This window comes from Dreissena polymorpha, chromosome 8, assembly GCF_020536995.1.
Source record: "Dreissena polymorpha isolate Duluth1 chromosome 8, UMN_Dpol_1.0, whole genome shotgun sequence".
Classification (NCBI taxonomy): Eukaryota; Metazoa; Mollusca; class Bivalvia; order Myida; family Dreissenidae; genus Dreissena; species Dreissena polymorpha.
This window is the reverse complement of record NC_068362.1, coordinates 2490975-2513070: the sequence shown is the minus strand read 5'-3', so window position 1 is coordinate 2513070 and position 22096 is coordinate 2490975. Positions and strand designations below refer to the sequence as shown.

The 22096-nt window shown below is 36.4% G+C and overlaps 1 protein-coding gene across 4 annotated transcripts in view; it reads right to left on the bottom strand.

Moving 5' to 3' along the window:
* Positions 1-231: 231 nt before the first annotated feature.
* LOC127842895 (uncharacterized) overlaps positions 232-22096 on the bottom strand; it is a 31080-nt gene continuing 9215 nt past the window's right edge. The window contains exons 1-6 of one of the 4 annotated variants that reach the window (XM_052372701.1): positions 14435-15775; positions 14023-14355; positions 10636-11261; positions 9422-9580; positions 7522-7708; positions 232-6387 (exon numbers count right to left, since the gene is read on the bottom strand). In XM_052372701.1, the coding sequence (XP_052228661.1) occupies positions 4478-6387; positions 7522-7708; positions 9422-9535 (2211 nt within the window). In that variant the 5' untranslated portion in view covers positions 9536-9580; positions 10636-11261; positions 14023-14355; positions 14435-15775 and the 3' untranslated portion in view covers positions 232-4477. Of the gene's footprint in view, positions 6388-7521; positions 7709-9421; positions 10040-10635; positions 11262-14022; positions 15776-22096 lie in introns of those variants that run through there. The other 3 variants (XM_052372699.1, XM_052372700.1, XM_052372703.1) reach the window with 3 other exon arrangements.

Sequence of the window (22096 nt, the reverse complement as noted above, 5' to 3'; positions counted from 1 at the left end):
TTAAAAAAATAAAGTAACCAGTCATACCATTTTGATTTCTTTTTAATAGCGATGCACATTATAGAAGACCCAGTTTTGTTAATCAGTGTTTGTTGTACAATACACTATAAGCACGTTTAGAGCAATGCTAGGCCTCTGGTACTATCCACAGTAGCAGACAAACAATTGAATCAAAGTAAACTGGCGTGGCATCGGGCTTTGCATCGACGATTAACAAGAGAGATGCTACGGTAAGCTGTGTTTTGTTTATGAAACATCATTGATACTATATTTAATTTTGCCAGATGAATACGGGACGAGCACAAATTTCCTGCAATACATTACTTAAACGCCGTGCCGTCTTAGTTAGAATGGAATCAAAATTGTCGCAATACATACAGGAATTCAAATGGATACTAAAAAGACCCGTTAACAGAGTAACATCCGTCAAAAAATGTGACCTGTTCAAATCTTAAACAGACATTATAACCACACTAGAGGCCAGATTTATGACTCAATCTTAATGAAACTTGGTCAAAACGTGTTGTTTTTTTTCGACAATTTCTAGGTCGAACTCGAATCTGGGTCAGTTGGCTCTAGAAACAAGGTCACCAGTTCAGTGTTTTTTCACTGGTTATTGCTCTTGATACCATTTGTATTACTGAGTTTTAAATCAAATGGTCAAGACGATCTTGACAAAATGACGGTCATGCTTATGTTTCGATCAAGTGATGTCAAAAACTCGCAAACCTGGTAAGGAGTTCTAAAATATGTATCAATTAAATCAGACGAGCGCTATATGGCCATCATGGCACTTAAATTTACATATGTGACATGCAGTTGTGAAAATGTTACAACTTTGAGTATCGTACATAGAATATTTAAAGATAATTATTATGTTGTTGTGAGAAAACAATACATTTTACACTACTAATTGAAATAATAGCATAACACAGGTAAATATAGGTATTAACAAAGAAACACAAACAACAATAAAAACAATTAGCGTGTGTTTTTTTAGGTAGGTGTACTAATGATACATAGTAATTTTTTATGACTATGGGTGTAAGAATGATATAATTAAATCAGAGATCATTAAAGAAATAATGTAAGCTTTGTTGTAAAAAAAACTGGGATCGATGCATGTGCGTTGAGTTACGTCCCGAATTAGAGTCTGCATTGGATATACTTAAGAAGAGGCCTTCTTTAAATGAAAAATTAAATTAAAGATGACAATTTTCTAAGTGGTTAGCTTGTGCAAACTCGTTAAAATGGTAACAACAATTAAAAAGCATTACAGACGAAAAGGTAGATAATGTTTATTCATAGATAAATAAACAACCATATCCCCTTACCCAAAGGCCCTGCGGTGCTCACCTAAAAACCCATGGAACTAAACTGTTCTGAGCAGATAGTTTTCGCTAGGTTTAACAATAAACTGCCTCAACAATTTAGCAGCCGTTTTTTTTTACAATATCATTTAAATATTCTTGGGAAGTTTCATGATAAATAAGTTGCACATATTCTTCTAGTGTTCCAGTGGAATTACTATAGCCATATAAAAAAAATCACAACGCGTCATGGCAGCAATATCTTCCGATTGTCTGGGATCAGTATAACAAATGTTCAGACAATGTTTCGTGGAAACTGTTCAATTAATTTGGCCTAAACAAGTGTTCACAATCTATTTATTTTTTTTATTTGACTGTTGCGATCTCGATAAATATATAATTCGAAAATATATTCTAGACAAGTTACCTGATATAAAAATAGTGCAATAAATGTGCCATCTAAACAATCTTGTTCTTTAAGTTAGCAAAGTAACCAAGTTTTGGTTTCCAAATGACCTAATTTCGAACGCGGTAGAAAATATCTTTCGGAAATGAGTTTAGACCTCGACAAAATAAACATTCGGATTTACATGTTCAAACATATTTTTCACAGGCTTTATCGTCAATATGACAGTAACCTAGACTTTTTGACACAAATGGTCCACTTTCACACTCGACGAATATGACACTTCCATGAATGTTTTAACTAAGTTTCATGAAGATTGAACAATATAAAAGTCTCTTGAATTTTCACACGCGTTTCTTGAATTTGATCCAGTGACCTAGTTTTTAAAACACGTTTCAAACCAGACTTAGATGTGGTCTCTAGAGTGTTAACGGGTGATAGGGGTATATGGGTTGCGTCCCCATACCACATGGAGCGAACGGTATTTCACGATATTGTTTAATTGAGTTTATAAGCTAGGAAAATGGAAATTACACTTAATACCCATTTGCGTCTGAGGCAGGCCTTAAACAATATTTCTAGAGCATTTCCCAACGTTATTTCTGATAATTAAAAACCAGGACCAGGATTTTGTAACTGAAAAACAAGCCTTAATGATAAATCATGTTGTTACATGTAAGTTACTCAGTTGATAATGATTTACAGAATGACCTATATAACGGTCATTTTCAGTGTATACATACTAAGTGAGATTTAAAGCAGTGTCCTTCGGTGTTATTGAAATGGTTGAAAACGAAATTGCAGTTTCTATGCTGGAGTTTTGGTATAGTATTTAACTTTAATATATTCAGCATCGCACGTCCGCGAAGGGTATTCGGTTGTAGGGTGATTCCTTAACTAAATACTATCTATAAAAGTTGGTCCGTGAAGGTTATTCGCTTGTAAGGCGATTCCTTCACTAAGTACTACATATAAAAGCTTGTTCATAAAGGGTATTCGGTTGTAGGGTGATTCCTTCACTAAGTACTGCATACACAGGAGTTTTGGTATAGTATTTAACTTTAATATATTCAGCATCGCACGTCCGCGAAGGGTATTCGGTTGTAGCGTGATTCCTTAACTATGTACTATATATAAAAGCTTGTCCTTGAAGGTTATTCGCTTGTAAGATGATTCCTTCACTAAGTACTACATATAAAAGCTTGTTCATAAAGGGTATTCGGTAGTAGGGGGATTCCTTCACTAAGTTCTTCATATAAAACCTTGTCCGTGAAGGGTATTCGGTTGTAGGGTGATTCCTTCACTAAGTACTACATATAAAAGCTTGTCCATAAAGAATTCGGTTGTAGGGTGATTCCTTCACTAAGTACTACATATAAAAGCTTGTCCGTAAAGGGTATTCGGTTGTAGTGTGATTCCTTCACTAAGTACTACATATAAAAGCTTGTCCATTTAGAATTCGGTTGTAGGGTGCTTCCTTCGCTAAGTACTACATATAAAAGCTTGTCCGTGAAGGGTATTCGGTTGTAGGGGGGTTCATTCACTAAGTACTACATATAAAAGCTTTCCATGAAGTGTATTCGGTTGTAGGGTGATTCCTTCACTAAGTACTACATATAAAAGCTTGTCCATGAAGGGTATTCGGTTGTAGGGTAATTCCTTCACTAAGTACTACATATAAAAGTTTATCCATGAAGGGTATTCGGTTGTAGGGCGATTCCTTCACTAATTCACTAAGTACTGCATTTAAAAGCTTGTCCGTAAAGGGTATTCAAATGAAGGGTGATTCCTTCACTAAGTACTACATATAAAAGCTTGTCCAGGAAGAATTCGGTTATAGGGTGATTCCTATCCAAGTAGTGCCTCTAAAACTTTTCTGTGAAGGATATTCGGTTGAAGGGTGATTCCTTCACTAAGTACTACATATGAAAGCTTGAGACATGATGATAAATCCAATGGTTTACACTTACAGCCCTTCAACTTTAATATATTCAGCTGCGCAAGTCCATGAAAGGCATTCGGTTGTAATGTTATTCCTCCCGATAGTTCTACTCTTTCCAGATCGTGACAGAATGAGACGTCAAACGACTCACATGTACAGCCCTCCATCTTTAATGTTTTCAGCTGCACAAGTCCATGAAAGGAATTCGGTTGCAATGTGATTCCTCCTAATAGTTCTATACTTACTAGATTGTGACAGAATGAGAAGTCATACGACTCACATTTACAGCCCTTTAGCTTTAATTCCTTCAGCTTTGCAAGTCCATGAAAGGCATTCGGTTGTAATGTTATTCCTCCCGATAGTTCTATACTTTCCAGATTGTGATATAATGATAAGTCCAAGGACTCGCATTGACAGTCCTCCAACTTCAATATTTTCACCTTCACAAGTCCATCAAAGGCATTCGGTTGTAATGTTATTTCTCCCGATAGTTCTATACTTTCCAGATTGTGATATGATGATAAGTCCAAGGACTCGCATTTACAGTCCTCCAACTTTAATATTTTTAGCTGCACAAGTCCATGAAATGCATTCGGTTGTAATATGATTCCTCTCGATACTTCTAAACTTTCCAGATTGTGACAGAGTGAAAAGTCAAGCGACTCACAATTATAGCCCTGTAACTTTAATTCCTTCAGCTTTGCAAGTCCATTAAAAGCATTCGGTTGTAATGTGATTCCTCTCGTTAGTTCTTTACTTTTCGAATTTTGACATGATGAGAAGTCCAAATGTGAACATTTGTTTAACACCACAAGTGCATTAATGTCTTTTTTTAAGCGAACTTACGCAAGAGAGTTCAATGCTTTTCTGCATGTCACATGATGATAAGTTCAACGACCTCCATTGACAGTATCCCAACTTTAATTCCTTCAGCTTTGCAAGTCCATGAAAGGCATTAGGTTGAAATGTGATTCTTCCTGATAGTTCTAAACTTTCCAAATTGTGAAATGATGATAAGTCCAACTGTACACACTCACATTCCTCGAACGTTAATTTCTTCAGTCCTTGAAGGGAATTCGGTTGTAGAGTGGCATTAGGAATGTGTAGGGTTTCAAGGTTGCGAAAAGAAGACAAATCCAACCAAAGTTCCCCTTGCCCGTTACATATAAGAAGCTTCGCGTTTGACTTATTCATTTGTAAGATGCTAAGAAAAGCTTTGAGTTTGACACCAGTTATCAAATTGTGAAGGTAGAATCCGCTGAGTTTAAGATCAATATCATTCCGATTCTGGCCATTTACTTGAGCTTCGATAAACCCCGATATGTATAAGTCCAACAAATAGAACGATTTATAAGATGCGTTGGTGTTTAAAATGCTGTCAATAGTGCGCGACAATTTATTGGCTGATGAAATATTTAAACCGCACAAAAAAGTAAATACCTGATTTTTAAAAATCCTGTCAGAATTTTGGGCAAAATGTCTACTAACGACCAGAAGAGCATCACTGTTTCCTGCTATGTGAACAGCAGCTAGAAATTCTTGAACACTTTTATGAATAAATGAACACGTTGAAGTAAGATAGGTTCTATTAACACATTTGCTTTCCGTTAGAACACCTGTTTTGAGGGCAAGGTTTTTCTGTTCTCGTGTCAAATATTGTGACAATCGTCGGTCACTTATAACTAGAAATTGTTCCCTCTCCGCTGTAAACAACATTAAATACGCTGTTTTGGAAATGGCTTGAAGAAAATCCAGATTTTTGTTGAGGTAACGTGTGTTCTGAAAGCACATGAAGGGTGGCTGATCAAAAAAGCTATTATCTTCACTCGCCTTTTTGAAAAGACCGTCGATCAAAACAGTGTAAAGCTCGCAACCTGACCCTGTCAATCGCATTCCGTCGACCCAAGAACTAACAATTAGCGACAGAAACATTGGTGACACCAGCAAAGCATATAGTTTATGGTCTGCTACATATTCTTTAAATTCAATGGATGTTTTGCATCCTAAGCTTTTCAGTACTGAATCACAAAGCTCATATGGATCACTGACTCCTTTCAATTTAAACAAGCTGGAAATTTGAGATTTCTTGATGCGTTCATCGGTCAGTTTCCATGGCCTTGTTGTAGTCAAAAGTGTACACTGGCTGTAAGAGGAAACCAATATAGGCTGCGCTAGTTTCCCTTGAGGATCCATCCACTCGTCTAACCCGTCTTGTACCACCAAGCAAATTTCTTTTTGCATTATTTTATTCAGCAATTCATACGCAACCTTACGATTTGTATCAGGATAAACCAGGTCGAGTATCTGTTCTTTGATCATTTTTGTCACATCACGTTCACAAGCAGCATCTCTCAACGTAATAAATAAAATAATTTTAAATTCTCGCAACGTGCTCGCATCAATAAATGTTTTAGAGGGAGATGATAATGCTTCTCCTAGATTACACCAATCCAAAACAAGTTTAGAAGCAAACGTTGATTTCCCAATGCCAGCTTCACCTTGCAAATATATGCGCTTGTTCAATTTTTCATTTCCATCCGTACACAAAATTTCTTTGTAAGTTGTAACTGGATGTTCAGTTTTATTTCCCTCAATGTTTTCAGCTATTCTGCATATTGATGGCGCTGCATAGAGTTTATACAGAGATTCGTCGCCACTTGGCAACAATGTTGATATAGACACATGACTCAGCGTAACTTTGTAGTGCTGTTTTAATTGCCTCACAAAATCTGAAGAATATGACATATTTCATTATAACATTTAAAAGTAGAAAAAATGTCAGAAGTAGCAGAAAAGTAACAATATCATAGTAAAAGAAGCAGCAACACTAGCCAAAGTAGAAGAAGTGGTAGTAGTAGTCAGAATAAAAGATACAGAATAGCAGAAGTTCAAGTAGTAGTTGCACTAGCAGTAGTGCTAATAATAGTAGCAGCAGTAGAAGTAATAGAAGTAGTACTAGTAGACATAAAAGCATCCGCAGGGGCAGCAGAATCAACAGAAGTAGCAAAAGCAGCAAGTATAGTAGTAGTAGTAGTATTAGTAGTAGTAGACGAAGAAGAAGTAGTAGTAGTAGTAGTAGTAGTAGTAGTAGTAGTAGTAGTAGTAGTAGTAGTAGTAGCAGTAGCAGTAGCAGTAGTAGTAGTAGTAGTAGTAGTAGTTGTAGTAGTAGTAGTAGTTGTTGTTGTAGTAATAGTAGAAGTAGTAGTAGTGATAGTACTAGTAGTAGTAGAAATAGTAGAAGAAGTAGTAGTAGTAGAAGTAGTAGTTGTAGTAGAAGTAGTAGTAGTAGTAGTAGTAGTAGTAGTAGTAGTAGTAGTAGTAGTAGTAGTAGAAGTAGAAGTAGTAGTAGTTGTAGAAGTAGAAGTAGAAGTAGAAGTAGTTGTAGTAGTAGTAGTAGCAGTAGTAGCAGTAGTGGTAGTAGCAGCAGTAGTAGAAGTAGCAGATGTAGCAGCAGTAGTAGTAGTAGTAGTAGTAGTAGTAGTAGTAGTAGTAGTAGTAGTAGTAGTAGTAGTAGTAGTAGTAGTAGTAGTAGTAGTAGTAGTAGTAGAAGTAGTAGGAGTAGTAGTAGTAGTAGTAGTAGTAGTAGTAGTAGAAGTAGAAGTAGCAGTAGCAGTAGCAGTAACAGTAGTAGTAGTAAGAGAAGCAGTAGTATAATAACAGCGATATCAGTATTGACTGTTTTTTGAGTACTTGTTGTAGTTATTCCTTATTAAAGTGTTGTATTTGCAACCGGCATACTAATTGTAATTGCATTTATCTTTGTTCAAGGTCAAAACTGTTACAGATATAAGACAATTAAATCTGAGAACTTTTTTTAACTCCCAATTTTAAATGGTTCACATATTGCACTTATTTAGGTTTACCTTCCACAGCACGTTCGTAGTCCTCATTATCCCGTGCTGCGTGTTTCTTGTAGAAGTTCTTTACAAAAGCTTTCATCTCCTTCATCGATTCATCGGCCACTTGCTTCATATCGTTCAATGTGCCATGCGCATCCTGCAGTAATTGACTCATTTCTGCCTCGGTTATTTTTAAGCCGTCAAGTTGAAGCTGTAAAGTAAACAATAGATACTATGCATGTTTATAATTGCAAAACATATGTTTATGAAAATATATTTATACATGATGTCTTATCAAATTCATTTAGCTTTATTAAAACTTTTTTTAAATAATAACTTCAGTGGCTTTTCCAGCAATTTTGGGTAAAAGGAAACTGATCAAATTGGGATTTTTTTGTAATCGATTTAAGTGGAAAAATTGGAAATTTGTATCGACAAAAAGGACATAAAAGGAATTTTTATCAACAAATATTGACACAACAGGTCTGTTCCCGGCCATTTTGGGAAAAAATCATATAAATTATAATTATATATTTTGGAGGTTGTTTCAATACATAAAATTGATATATAGAGTATGATAATCATAAGTCATAAGACACTTCTTTCTTAAAAGAAAAGAAAGTGTTCTGTTTTTGTTTTGTTTTTTTGAGATGAGGAATGTTTTGTATTTTAGATTTGGGGATCGGGACCGTTTGCTCTGGGTACTGGTCCGTTTTATGGCCTTTTTTACATATCAAAAACAAGAAATATCTTCTTTTTTTTATATTTGGCGTGTATTTTCTGTACCAATTATCGTTAAAAACTTACTGTTACAGTAAAACGTTTATGGGTTATAACATTACGTTTCAGCAAATATATTCAAAATTTGACATGCTCTTTAATTACACCATGCTCTTTAATTACACATATATTTCATACCAAACTTTATATTTGGTTGTTTCCTTTCCTAAGTTAATGATGTTATGTGTACGGACGTGCATGAACATAAAATGTTTCACTATTGATTATTGCTTTTACTCTAATTCAATAAGCTTAGGCATGTTTGTTCGTTAAGTACGGCAATAATCTCATGATGATTCTCGAAGGTAGGCATGAGCACATAGCCGGACCCGTGTCGTAAGATCACTTGAATACATGAGTTCGCCCATGAACACATGGTAAGATTAACTAAATCTCCGCGATATGACCCAATATGTGTTGAAAACAGCAAACAGTATCCAACAAACAAATGATTTATCAAACATAGTTTGTGCACTGAAGTGGCTCTGTAATTTCTGTCTGAAAGTTTATTAACTATGCAAAATGTGTAAGCACGCATTATAGCGAGTTTCATTGGGCGAATTTCATTTAATTTAATAACTTCTATGCTGCTTATAAACCATGCTCGCTATAACGTTTACAAATGGCAGGTTCGAAATAATTCGTTTTCTTTACACTCATAATCGCGTTAAACGTTAATTATACACGTTTCCATTTGCAATTTATTTACAGAATCACGACAACTATCAAATACAATACAGAAATACATAGTTTTTTCATTGATCAATAAACATATAATGGATTGAATATAACTGATTTAAAATTAACGTTTTTAAACTATTATTAAATCTTTTTCCCAGAATATGTTGTCCTATTTATAGCTGGCGATGTTCTAATTATTGATCTTACACGGCCGAGAAACACTAGCTACGCCTCTACAAAGAGAGCTGTTGGGAATCGTGAATGCGTTCAATGTATTCTGTCTATTTCGAAGTTCTGTGTGGTCAATGTTTAATGGGGCTTTCTTTCAAATGGACCAATGTAAAATTTGATTTAATTCATTCGGACCTACTGGCGGAAAATTTCTTTTAAATTTTTTGGCGTTCTGTGAAGGTCTTGAAAGGTCAAATGTGACGTTAAACAGCTATGCCGAAAAAAACTAAACCTGTTTGATTTTTCTGATTGCCTCTTGTGCATGTCCATCCTGGCCTAAACATGTCGGATCACTCAGAAGACCAATCAACGAGCTAAAGGCGTTCTGCAGATCGTTATTGTTCATTTTACAATTGGAATTATGACGAACAGCTTTTCCTATTTCTCGCGCCTGAACAAATAAACATATACCATATTTTACGCAATTGCACCATTACATGTGTAACAACGTTACCAATAATGAAATTGTACTATAAACAAGGGCTGTTTGTAAAACATGCATGCCCCCCCATATGGGCTGTCAGTTGTAGTGGCAGCCATTGTGTGAATACGTTTTTTGTCACTGTGACCTTGACCTTTGACCTAGTGACCTGAAAATCAATAGGGGTCATCTGCCAGTCATGATCAATGTACCTATGAAGTTTCATGATCCTAGGCCTAATTATTCTTCAGTTATCATCAGAAAACTATGTAACTGTTTCGAGTCACTATGACCTTGACCTTTGACCTAGTGACCTGAAAATTAATATAGGGTCATCTGCCAGTCATTATCAATGTACCTATGAAGTTTCATGATCCTAGGCGTAAGCATTCTTGAGTTATCATCCTGAAACCATTTTACTGTTTGGAGTCACGGTGGCCTGGACCTCTGACCTAGTGACCTGATAATAAATAGGGGTCATCTGCCAGTCATGATCAATGTTCCTATGAAGTTTCATGATCCTAGGCGTAAGCATTCTTGAGTTATCATCCGGAAACCATTTTACTATTTCGAGTCACTGTGACCTTGACCTTTGACCTAGTGACCTGAAAATCAATAGGGGTCATATGTCAGTCATGATCAATGTACCTATGAAGTTTCATGATCCTAGGCCAAAGCATTCTTGAGTTATCATCCGTAAACCATTTTACTATTTGGAGTCACTGTGACCTTGACCTTTGACCCAGTGACCTGAAAATCAATAGGGGTCATATGCCCGTCATGATCAATGTACCTATGAAGTTTCATGATCTTAGGCCTAAGCGTTCTTGAGTTATTATCCGGAAACCATCTGGTGGACGGACCGACCGACAGACAGACCGACGGACCGACCGACGGACCGACATGTGCAAAACAATATACCCCCTCTTCTTCGAAGGGGGCATACATATAGTATATTGCAGATGTCATTTATTACAGTTATTTGATTTATTTAATCAAGAAGAAAATATTAAAATAAGCATCACCTTGACAATAGAGACGCTGACCCAGGTGGTGCTGGTGCTATAGAAAAGGAAACCTTGTTGTCGAAGTGTTTACAGTTCAGCATAACACTGATGATACCATTGAAATCTGTTTCATGTGCAGACCCCACCCCATTGTACCCGTCAGGAGGTAAAAAGCATTTAGCTATCTGCCAATGATTGCTTCCCCATTGTTCAGATGATGTATTCTTCCAGGATGGATTACCATAACGATGTTCTTTAATAATTTCATCACGAACTTTATCACATATCTTCATGCTACAATGTCTAGGTTGTTTTGCTGGTGTGCTGTGCATGGATTTGCAAGCATTTTTACCACTTATCTTGCATACGTTCAATGTGGGACATTTCAACAAGTTGGCGGTAGTACAGTTCGTGCATACAGTGGCTATAGATAAATTAAGTCTTGACCGCACAGATTGAAATATTTTGGTCTGAAAGTCCTTGATCTCTCTGTCAACAAACTCTTCTAAAGCATGTTTTGCAATGGTAAGTCCGAGACACGCCTTCAGCCAGTTTGTTCTTTCTTGTTCGGAGAACACGTCTGCCAGACCCGCCATTGTTGCTTTCTATTCTGCACGAACACAGGCTGCGTCAGATGTATTTACCTGAATAAGCAAATGCAATTCGTTTAAATGAAATTTGTTTGAATGACAACTATGGTATTCATATCATAACCATAATGTTTGATAACGTCTAGTGATATATACGTTTTAGTGGATATATTCTAAATATCATTTCACATTGATGCATATCGTTAATAATGCTTTCTGAGAAGGGATATGTCAGCCAAAGGAAATGACAAGTTTGAAATAATTGCTATACTCCGCAACATGCATTCAAACTTATCATTTACCATGTGCATGGAAAAACTTAATATAAACACATTATGCAAGAAATTGTATGCTGTCATTTGCTAAAACTTTTCACGTATATAAATACAGTGAAATCATTTGCCAGAAGTTTCTGAAAACATGTCTGTGAATTAATTGGCTACATTATAATTTGATGTTTAGTTAACATAATACAAACAAATGTCACACCCTGTTCACGTAGGGCATCCTTTTGTGCAAAAAATCTATTTGAGGTAGTTTGTTAGAGGGTCCAAAAAGATATTTGTAATATTGTTGAAACATTGGTGTTGCTCAAACATTATGTTAAAAGTTATCAAGTACAAAATAAATAGATTGTGTGGTTGTTTACCTTTGAAATGATGTACTATCTAACATGTCAACATTTCGTCATATCAACCAATCTTGATATCAACAATGATGGAAACTACCAAAATGAAAAGCGTTATAGGTAATTCTTCATTAAATTACAAACCGTTCAATTCTGATAATAAACTAGTATATTCCACTACTATATTTCATTCAAACACTTTCTTTGCAAACGTTTGTGTTCCTCTTTAATACGTTTTATTCCAAAGTAACACGATGCAAATTCGATCTAAATTCAAAACAACAAATATGTTGGTTTTGTTTCTTGTTCTTTGTTGAACAATACAGTTTGGAATGCTTACGACATAAAAACCCATCCCATTTAAAAACGTTTGCGAAGCTACAAAGGTTTGATATCATTTGGAAAACCAATAATGACAAGTGTACTTAAAACTTAAATTTTCACCTGAACAAATGTGGAATGTTTAGAGATAAACAAAACTGGATCGCGTAATAAAGCCTTCAATAAACACATCTGAAATACTGTATAAAAACATGGATGTGCATTTTTAAACGCGTTTTTTATGCATATTTAGGTTAAATCGAAGCTGTTTGAGTGTATATTCTGCCTTTTTCACTTATTTGTAATATAGAACCTTACAAGCAATTTATATATAGCAATTATAGCCTGGAATTTATGCCAGCATTAACTGTTTTTCTATGTAATGCAAAATCGTTCTTCATTCATGTGACATAAATGTTACTCGATTTCAAGAGTATACCTATCCGCATAACTATTATTCTCGATGTTTTAAGAGACCAAATTACCGTAGGCATAGATCATATTATCGAATGTAATCGACACACACATCCTGCGTTTGTTGTGATATTCAGATACTTCACTTATGAGTCTTCAGTATACTGTGTACTTAACTGACACATAAAATGTCCAAGAGAACGATAATACAGTGTATTGAGTTGATAAACCCTGCCTTAAATGAATTCATTGAGCATCATGTTTTCCTGTCATGTGTCTTGAAAAGGAACCACGCGATGATTTGTTAATAATTGATGTATTATTTGGTGCTGTCCCACAAATTGAAAATAAAATATATCGGAGGTACTGGTTAGCCAGTATTTGTCGGACAGCAGTTTATTTATTTTGTCTTTTGTAACGCTAAAACTAGGTACCAGTGAACAAATTCATGAAAAAGACACAATTCTCATTTAGCATTGTAAATTCACTTTTTGGATTTTCTCCCTTGAGAAGAGATATCTTTGTTTGCACAAATATCTTTAAATAAACATGTTTCTATATATCTTTGTTTGCACTTATATTGGCAACAAATTATAACTTTATTTTTCGCACGCAGAATACGACACATTGAACCTCAAATAAATGTTTTTTAACGTTTCTGTACAATGGAATATTACCATATTACCTCCCTTTAATGACCCCATATACTGAGTAATATTGTCCTCGTACATACGCATGCGTACATAAACATGCGTTTACACCCGCTTGTAGATGAAGAACCCTCGTGTCCAGGATATATCAGTGAATTTTACATGACATATGTCTTATTTTAAGGACGCATTTCAAGAAAAACCATATATTTCGTCCGATTTATTTAAACGATTCTCAATATAAACGTTATGTTCGCCAATTCGTTTTATGACATTTTTTTCAAAAAAAGTATGTGAACGAGTACCCTTTAAACATAAATTTATAAATATAAAGCAGGAAATGCTAATCAAATGCCACTTTTCTGTAAGGTTAACGTGCACAGATGCATCAGAAGAATTCAACAGTCCTAGCAGACTCATTGCACGAAATCTTTTTACCGCGAATGTGTTGTTACTAAAAATAGGGATAAGAACATTGTTAGTGACGTAAGCATAGCACTTATTTGTAAGTGTTCTATACAGACTATTGAATGGCGAGTTATTCTGGAGACATTTTATATGCTTATAGCATCATTATAATGTGCAATAATTAAGGGTTAATAATATTCAGATTAATTACCGACTACAATAAAACCATATAGATAGATGTATCAACCCGGAAGCTAGAAATTACGTTATTAGTCTTCTTGCAATACATATCATATATATTAAACCGTCTAAAGTGTTTATCTAGGTTAACTTTTGCTTGTGGGTTTGAGTACTGGTAATCTACCAGGATAACACTTAAAACTATAACACTTACGTTATGTTGAAACGTGACGTTCTTCTTAGTATTCTTCGCACAGTCAGAAACAACCTTTCTCAGCCGCAGTCTAGCAAGAAGAGAGCGAGAATCTCGTCCCGCGCATCGATCTTTTGGAACTCATTCCTCGTGCCTCGGCTAACTTCCACCAATCATGCTTGCAGCGGCCAGTTCCCTCTTCGCAAGCGACTGGTGCCCGGCACAACACTCCTCCCACTTTTCTCTTCTTGGGCCGCCACCCATCCTAGGAGCCATATGGTCGCACCCAAGGCAGAAGAGACAGACTCAAATGGATCAAAAGACCCCTTCCCGTAGGCACAGGGGTGCCTTAACCTAACGGGGCAATCAAGAACCAGAGACAGACTCAAATGGATCAAAAGACCCCTTCCCGTAGGCACAGGGGTGCCTTAACCTAACGGGGCAATCAAGAACCACTGCATTCTAGCGGTTGGTAACCATTTTTTGAAGCTATCCGAAGTTTCATCACGACAGTTAAACATATCATAAAAATACGGGTCGGCTTTAAGTCCAACAATTACAAGAAAATCTGAGCACTTAAGAAGAGCTGCAACCGTGGTCGTCAAGCACGGTTGCATAAAAAATAAAAAGGAATTCCACCAATTACAAGTATGCATGTAAAATGCTAAATGGCTTTCGTCCACAAATTAGAAATACAAGTGCACTAAACCGTTTTTTTCTAAAGGACAACTTTTATAACTTATATATATACATTTTATTTTTATTTATCTTTCTGTAGTAACAGTATGTGTATTCGGATTACATTATCCATATATTATAATATTTGCATCTAGTGCTTTCAAGTTTCTATATGGTAGAATTGTATATTGAATATTATTCATTATTATTGTTTCTTTTTTTTGTATAAACAAAGTTTCGTCTTAATATGGGGTATATTTCTAGAAATCCATCCCATAATTAGAATTAATACATGGCATACTCAATTGCCGAACTGTTAAGTAAAAACCGAAGAATGGTCTGGAAAAAAACTCATCCAGCCAATGGCAGCCATGCTGTTCATATAACAGTGGTCCTCAGACAGTTAGATAAAAATAAGAAATGGAAGAAAGCACTTTCCCATAGATTCATGGAAAATAAAAGAACCCATCCCTGAGTGAGCAAAGCACTCTATATACAACATTATAAAAAACAAAGTACGGATTGTACAACAAATCTGGGACAACGCGTTACTCCCATGTATTAAACCCTCTTTTCACAGAACACTGTTCATATTAAGAATTTCTATTTTAAACAAAAATGGGGTAACACCGGAGGTCAGATAAAGTTTGCATGAAAACATCCTCAGAGTAGTAAAAAGGATCACAAAAATCAAGTGCAACTGCGATTGCAGTTCCGAGATACTCTTCTCCAGGGTATTAATCTCTGCGGCAATCTCTTACTATATTACTGTTAGCATTAAGTGACTGCAATTTTCTTACAATCTTAGGTTAGGAAGGAAATCTAACAATTGCATACCCTCTGCCCACAATCTTGGGTTAGGAAAGAAGTCCAACAACCACATACCTTTCCGGTTTTTATCCTTAGGTAGTTATATTCATATTATTATTATTTATCTATTTACTCGTACTATTCATTTATTATTATACTATTATTTACACTATTGAATCGTCTGATGCATTTATCTGTTAAACGTTATAGATCTTGAACTCTATTAAGGGAGGTAACTAAACTGACACACTGCGCTCAACAAAACACCAAAGATTAACCAAACACAGCGGCTGGGACAGCTTTTAATACTATTACAATAAATGGATAAAGAATGAATCAGAAAACCTCTAGCAAAGTCCACGTTATCTTAATTGTTTCCGTGTAGTATGATGGTATGCTGATTTCTATTTTATTATTGCGGAGTATTGTTCAATTCAAATATTTTATATAATATCAACCATTAGTTGTGTGGGACATTGATTAATTTGTTGCACTCAAGGTTGAAGGCCGAGCTATTTCATACCACATATGAGAGAGGAGACATAAGCAAGTGAACCGTCACTAAGGAAACGGAAAACAAAATACATCAGCTAATATAAAATGTCAAGGCTGTGGAAATTGGCACAGGACATCAACGTTTGAGCAAAGATCATAAATTATTGAAAGTGGAATAAATTGGCCAAAAGGGCAGTGTTTTGAGCACCGTAGTCACAGCCACTAGATATTCAGGGACACAGGGCTGTCAAACCGGACATGTGGAAGCCGTTACCAGTACCAAGGTGAATGAACCATGGTCAACTTTCATTTTGGACTTGGTAGTTTTGAAGACGACTTTTATTCCTATGATATGATCGATTCCGATCTGACCCCAAAACGCTCCTACAAACGATGCAGTAATTCCTAATAAGGAACAATTTCCCTCCCTTCAGTTAATAATGCATAAAAATCTGAAGCTTTACTCTTTAAATGCAATGAAATTCGTTAATTATGATTAAGAAATTGGCCTTCAGTGCCACACTTGAAACAAACTTCATTGTACATTTACAATGGACTTAATTACTTATTCTTTTAAAATGATTTAGTAAACTTAACACATTCCTTAGTGATTCTGTTATAATAGAAATGTTTGATTGATTGAATAATAAGATTTTTAGTGATGCTTTTCATCCGTACGCTGTGGATGGGGGCACATGCTAATTAAATGTGATTAAACATTTTAATATATACATTTATATATTTATTTATTTTTTATCCGTACGACCAATAAAGTGTTTATCTAGGTTAGCTTTTGAATTTGGTGAACTGCCATCACCAAATCCATCAAACCTGTTCAGCATAGTACAATAAAAAATAAAGGAATGCAGCAGTACAGCCAATTTACCCTGGACCTTAGAAACCACTAAATTAATGAACAAAACGATTTACTAAAGAATATATGAGAAAGTTTCCTCTAATTGAGACAAATTGAGCTGGGAAATCAAACAATCGCTAGGCACCGTGGAACCACTGCTTAGGAAAGTCTTTTTCAGGAAAACACCCGGAGCCGAGGGGATAACAGTATAAGCCGTGATGCAATAATCCAACTGATGCTGTGAATTTGAAGATTTATTTTCTGTTATAAGATTAATATTAGAGTGTTTATTTAAATCGTCCTGTGGATTGGGTTTTAAATGTAATGAAATTCGCCAATTATGATTAACTGGACTTCCCATGTTTCCATGGGGCATTTTCTGGTGATTATAGTACGAGAAGATTGCAAATCGTCCTGTACATTGGTTACTTAGGTTAAGACTCTCTTTCCCTGCACACAGGTGGTTTCCTGAATGTGAAATGGTACAGTTAAAAAGAACTTCAAAAGTTAAATAGATGACATAAGACCCATTATCACATAACACCTATATATTATTCATTATTGTGAGCCGAAATAGCCCAAAGAAAGGTGATTCATCAGGCATTAAGAGAAATGACCGAAAAACCTCTTGTGCACGGAAAATGTATTATATTGTATTTTGTATGTCTGTAACTGTGAGCCTGTAACTGTGAACCTGTGCTTGTAACCCTGAGTACGTTTGTAGTTCCAGGGGGTTAAGCCTGTGCATGTTAGCCAGTGTCTAGCTATGAGCCTGTGTGTATTGTATTATATTGTATTTTGTATTGTATATGTTGACTTGTGAGTGTGGAAGGCTAGTGATTGTTGTTGTTGTAGTAAAACCCACAAGGGGACCCTCATGTCCATAACCTGAGGAATGTGTGACCTAAATACGTGTCGTGAACCAAGAGGTTCATAGAGAGGTAAAACCGGGTGTCATACTACGTATTTTAGTTGATGGGTACCAAGATAGCAGGCTGATTGTGTAGGATAAGTGGGTGGACGAGTCAAAAAGTGTGAGGTTCTTCTAAGTACCCTAAAACCCGTTGCAATAGGACTGCTTGAAAGTTATTTGAAATGGCTGTCGCGAAAGAAGACGTCTTTCCTTAAAAAAGAATAGGTGTTTGACGGGTCAAAAAGACAAAGGCCACTGTGCACGTGTCGAAATCGACAACGCTCCTGGCCACCGCGCACGTGCAGCCAACGAGCAGAAGAGTCCAATCTTTGCAACCCTGTGAGGAATATTAAAAATAGAGCTAATACACCAATGGTGAGACATAACATGCACTGCAACTCCCCAGCTGACCTCTAAAATAGAGACGAATCCCCCGTTTGGTGGGTGTATCCAACATAGTTGTTTGGGAATCTTCCCTCCAGATGTCAATGAAGTGATTATGCTGCAAAAGGCACTCAATCAGTATCAATTTAAATTAAAAAATAATAAAAATGTTTATCTGAAACTGGGTCCCGGGAAATTGGTGCTTAACGTAAAGTTAAAGCGACGTGTTTTTTATTTGCAGTTTTTGATTAATTATTTATAGGAACAACAGCGGTAGCAATTTTATTTATCTTTTATTAGTGAGCAATGTTATGTAATCTGTCGTCCAGTTCTACGCTGATTGGAATTTTATTTTTCCGAAGTATTTTTTAATTTTAAATAAATAAATTGGCAATGATGAGTTGCGTGGGCAGCAAGAGTCGCTCACCGGGGCCACAATTAATACGAGTAAATTGGGACCCTCCCAATGTATTGACATCTATTCCGGGGGTGGGGCAAAGAAAATGGCTAAGGCAATTGTACATCTTAGGGAAGAGACCCCAGCGTGGGCGTCGGAACCAGGGGCCAAAATTGGCTGAGGGAATTGTAGGTTTTAGGGAAATTGCTGGGAACAAGACAAGGACAGGAGTTTTTTTATTGGTTCTATTATATATATTTTTTTTTTTAATACAATGGCCATATGTAAACAGTTTGTTTCCAACCCATACAATTCAAGCGATGTCACTGAACCAATTTTGGTTGAAATGTTTGTCAGTAAGTTTGAGATGTTACATTATTTGAAAACCTCAAAATTATAATTTTGTTTATGTTTTATTCTTTATGTGTTTGTTATGTCATTTGTTTAAGGCTTTGGACCAAATACTTTTGACATATATGACATATGTGAATGGTCGGTGGCCAGGGGTGTATCTGTGTTTATTAAATTATATATAAATTAATTTTAATTAATTCATAATTAATTTTAATTATTAATTTTACAATTAATTTTAATTATTCACCTTTGTTCTTCATTTTCTGTTTTATGAAATGAAAATTTGTTTATTTATTCATTTATTTGGCCAGCACCAGTCGTTGGGCCACATAAAATAATGTTAGAGGGTAGGTATCTATGAAGAAATCATGTTCACTGTTTGTGAGAAGCGTCTCCATAGGGACCATTTTAAATGCCAAATAGTGCATAGTGTACATAAAAGAAAATGTAAGTAAAGGAAAAATGCAAAACACCTAAGAGTATACAGATTATGTCCAGTGACTTACGCATTTGGGGTTCACAACTACCACACCCGGTGGTACGGTGTGAAACCCTGTCACCACCAACCAAAAGCCTATTATTACATAAGGAAAGTAACAAGATACACATCTATCAAGTGACTTCACACTTTAAATGGAAACAACAAAAAGTTATGGCAGCTGTCAAGTGACTGCGCACTTAATAGAAACAACATAAACATCTAGCGGTGCGATGTGAAACACTATAACCACCGACCACAAGAAATAATCCAAGTACTGAAAATAAAATCTAATAATTACGACCACCTTTCATTCGGAAATAGATACTGGTTACAACAGACATAAAATAAAATAAAAGATTAGTTGCTTGTACGTCAACAAGCAAAAGCAACCGGGGACATACTAATTGCTAAACTGATAGATTTTTCAGATTTAGAGGAAAATGTTAGTTTTTCTTGAGTTATGGCATTACATATGCAAAAAGTGCATTTTGCGAAAATGGAAGATGTTAGTCTCCCTTTGAGTTATAAATGCAATAACACAGGAAATAAGACAGCTCAAGAGACTATTTTTCTGAAACTAGAGGGAGAATTTTATGTTCAACAACTTCAACAACAAAGCTGATTGATAAATTATTATGATTATTCTTATTCTTCTTTGATGATTTTGAACATCTATTTGATATGCAAATATATTAAGTTAAACGTGTCACTTAATGCTAACTTCCATGTCTATTTTACATGTTATATGTTATATTATATTATATGGATATGGCCAAAGAAAATTGGGACGCTGAAATTGATCACTTTACCCGTTAAAACGGAAGTATATAATTGCTCCTATCGAAACTAGAAATAAAGGAAGATGGAAGTATGGAAATAATGGGCACAGCCTAGCCCGGTTAATCAAAAATAAAACATTACTGGGAGAGACCCCAAAAACAAGACAAGAATAAAAAATTACTGGGAGAAACCCCAAAAACAAGACAAGAATAAAAAATAAAAATTACTGGGAGAGACCCCAAAAAGACAAGAATCGGGTGCGACACGAAGTGGCGAGCGTCTAAAACCAGAAACATAACATAATAATTTTACATAACTCACTTGTAATAATTTTACATTACTCCATAATAATAATAAACACAATTCATAGTTTTTACCTTAATTTAGGCAATAATAACATCATGTAAGACAAGAAACATACGTAATAACTTTACGTGAATCAATAAAAAGACAGAATTCATGGTCTTTAACCTAATTGAAACATTGTAAACAATAATAACACTATCTAAACAAGAAGCATGACGTAATATTTTTACGTCAATCAATAAAAGGACAGAATTCTTAGTCTAAAACACTGCACCCACCCCCACTTTTTACCAATTAAGGCGGTACAGCCTCTGGAAATTCGCCACTGTGGCAGTCAATACATCATTTACACTTTCCCCTCTAACCATACCCACATTCCTGGCTGCTAATCCCACCACAGTTGGGGATGAAATGGGACCCATGTTGGGTCCAGAAAAATATGGGGCATCCGTTTCTATTAGCAAGCGCTCTGTGGGAATAGTGCGGAGAGCAAGTAATGACCCTGGTGTCAAATCCCCCGTTTTGTGGGTGTATCCCACATAGGTATTCGGAAATGCATCCGTAAACGCCCTAAAAACCTCCATATCCCCCCGGAAACAGTGAAGATATATTCGCTGATCCCGGTTTATCACCCCATGCAATATTGATAGGAGGCGCATGTTTACCTCCCTGCCATCCATATCATGGGTTGACCCTCTACATTGTAGCACTAGAACATGGCGTTCTTCTAGGTAACCTAAAACCCGTTGTAAGAGGACTGCTTGCCCCAACCACTCTGAATAATGTACAGAGTGGTCGAGTCCTACCTCCCCGAATCCCACAACTTCCGGTCTACCCAATAGCCTAATGAACTCATTTATTTCAGAGTCTGTGTACTTTGCAGCCCCCTTGGGGTGTAGTCCAATGGTGGGAAAACACCTGAGTTCAGACAAAGTGTGAATAGAGTAGAGTATCATTGGGATAGGTATGGGAATCACAGAAATAAGTGACCAGTGCTCCCAGATTGACCCCAACTTCTATCATAGGGGAGCGGTCCCTGAGATGGCTCCAGATGTTATCATCCAGAGTCATCCCCACTTTTGCACACCACCTATCCAAATGGCAATGGCTATCCGTAGCCTCAGGCCACCTAGACTTTTGTTCATCAGAGGTGAGAGGGTAAGTATCTACGAAGAAATCCTGCTCACTGGTTGTGAGAAGTGCCCACAGTCGGCCCAACACACTCCAGTGTAATAGGTTGTGGAAAGTCCCTACCTCCTCCCCCGTTAACCTGGATATGGCCTGAACAGCCTCAACCTGGGATGAATGTTCACCACCCCCTTGAGGGACATAACCCATGTGTAGAGAAAATCTAGTTAAGTCTCCTAGAGAGGTTCCTTCCCGTACCACCCTTGACCCAAGGACCATGAGAAAAGCTAACCTTCTACGTGTGATTGATTCGCTCAAGGGGACTCTCATGTCCATAACCTGAGGAATGTGCGACCTAAATACGTGTCGTGAACTAAGAGGTTCGTCGCAGCCTCGGACTGGACAGACAGAGTCCCCCCTGGGACTCTTAGCTGGACCCACACTTGCCCCCTTTGAAGGTTCCCAGTGACCCAGAGACCTTTTCAATGGTCCTCCCATTAGTTCACCAGTTCT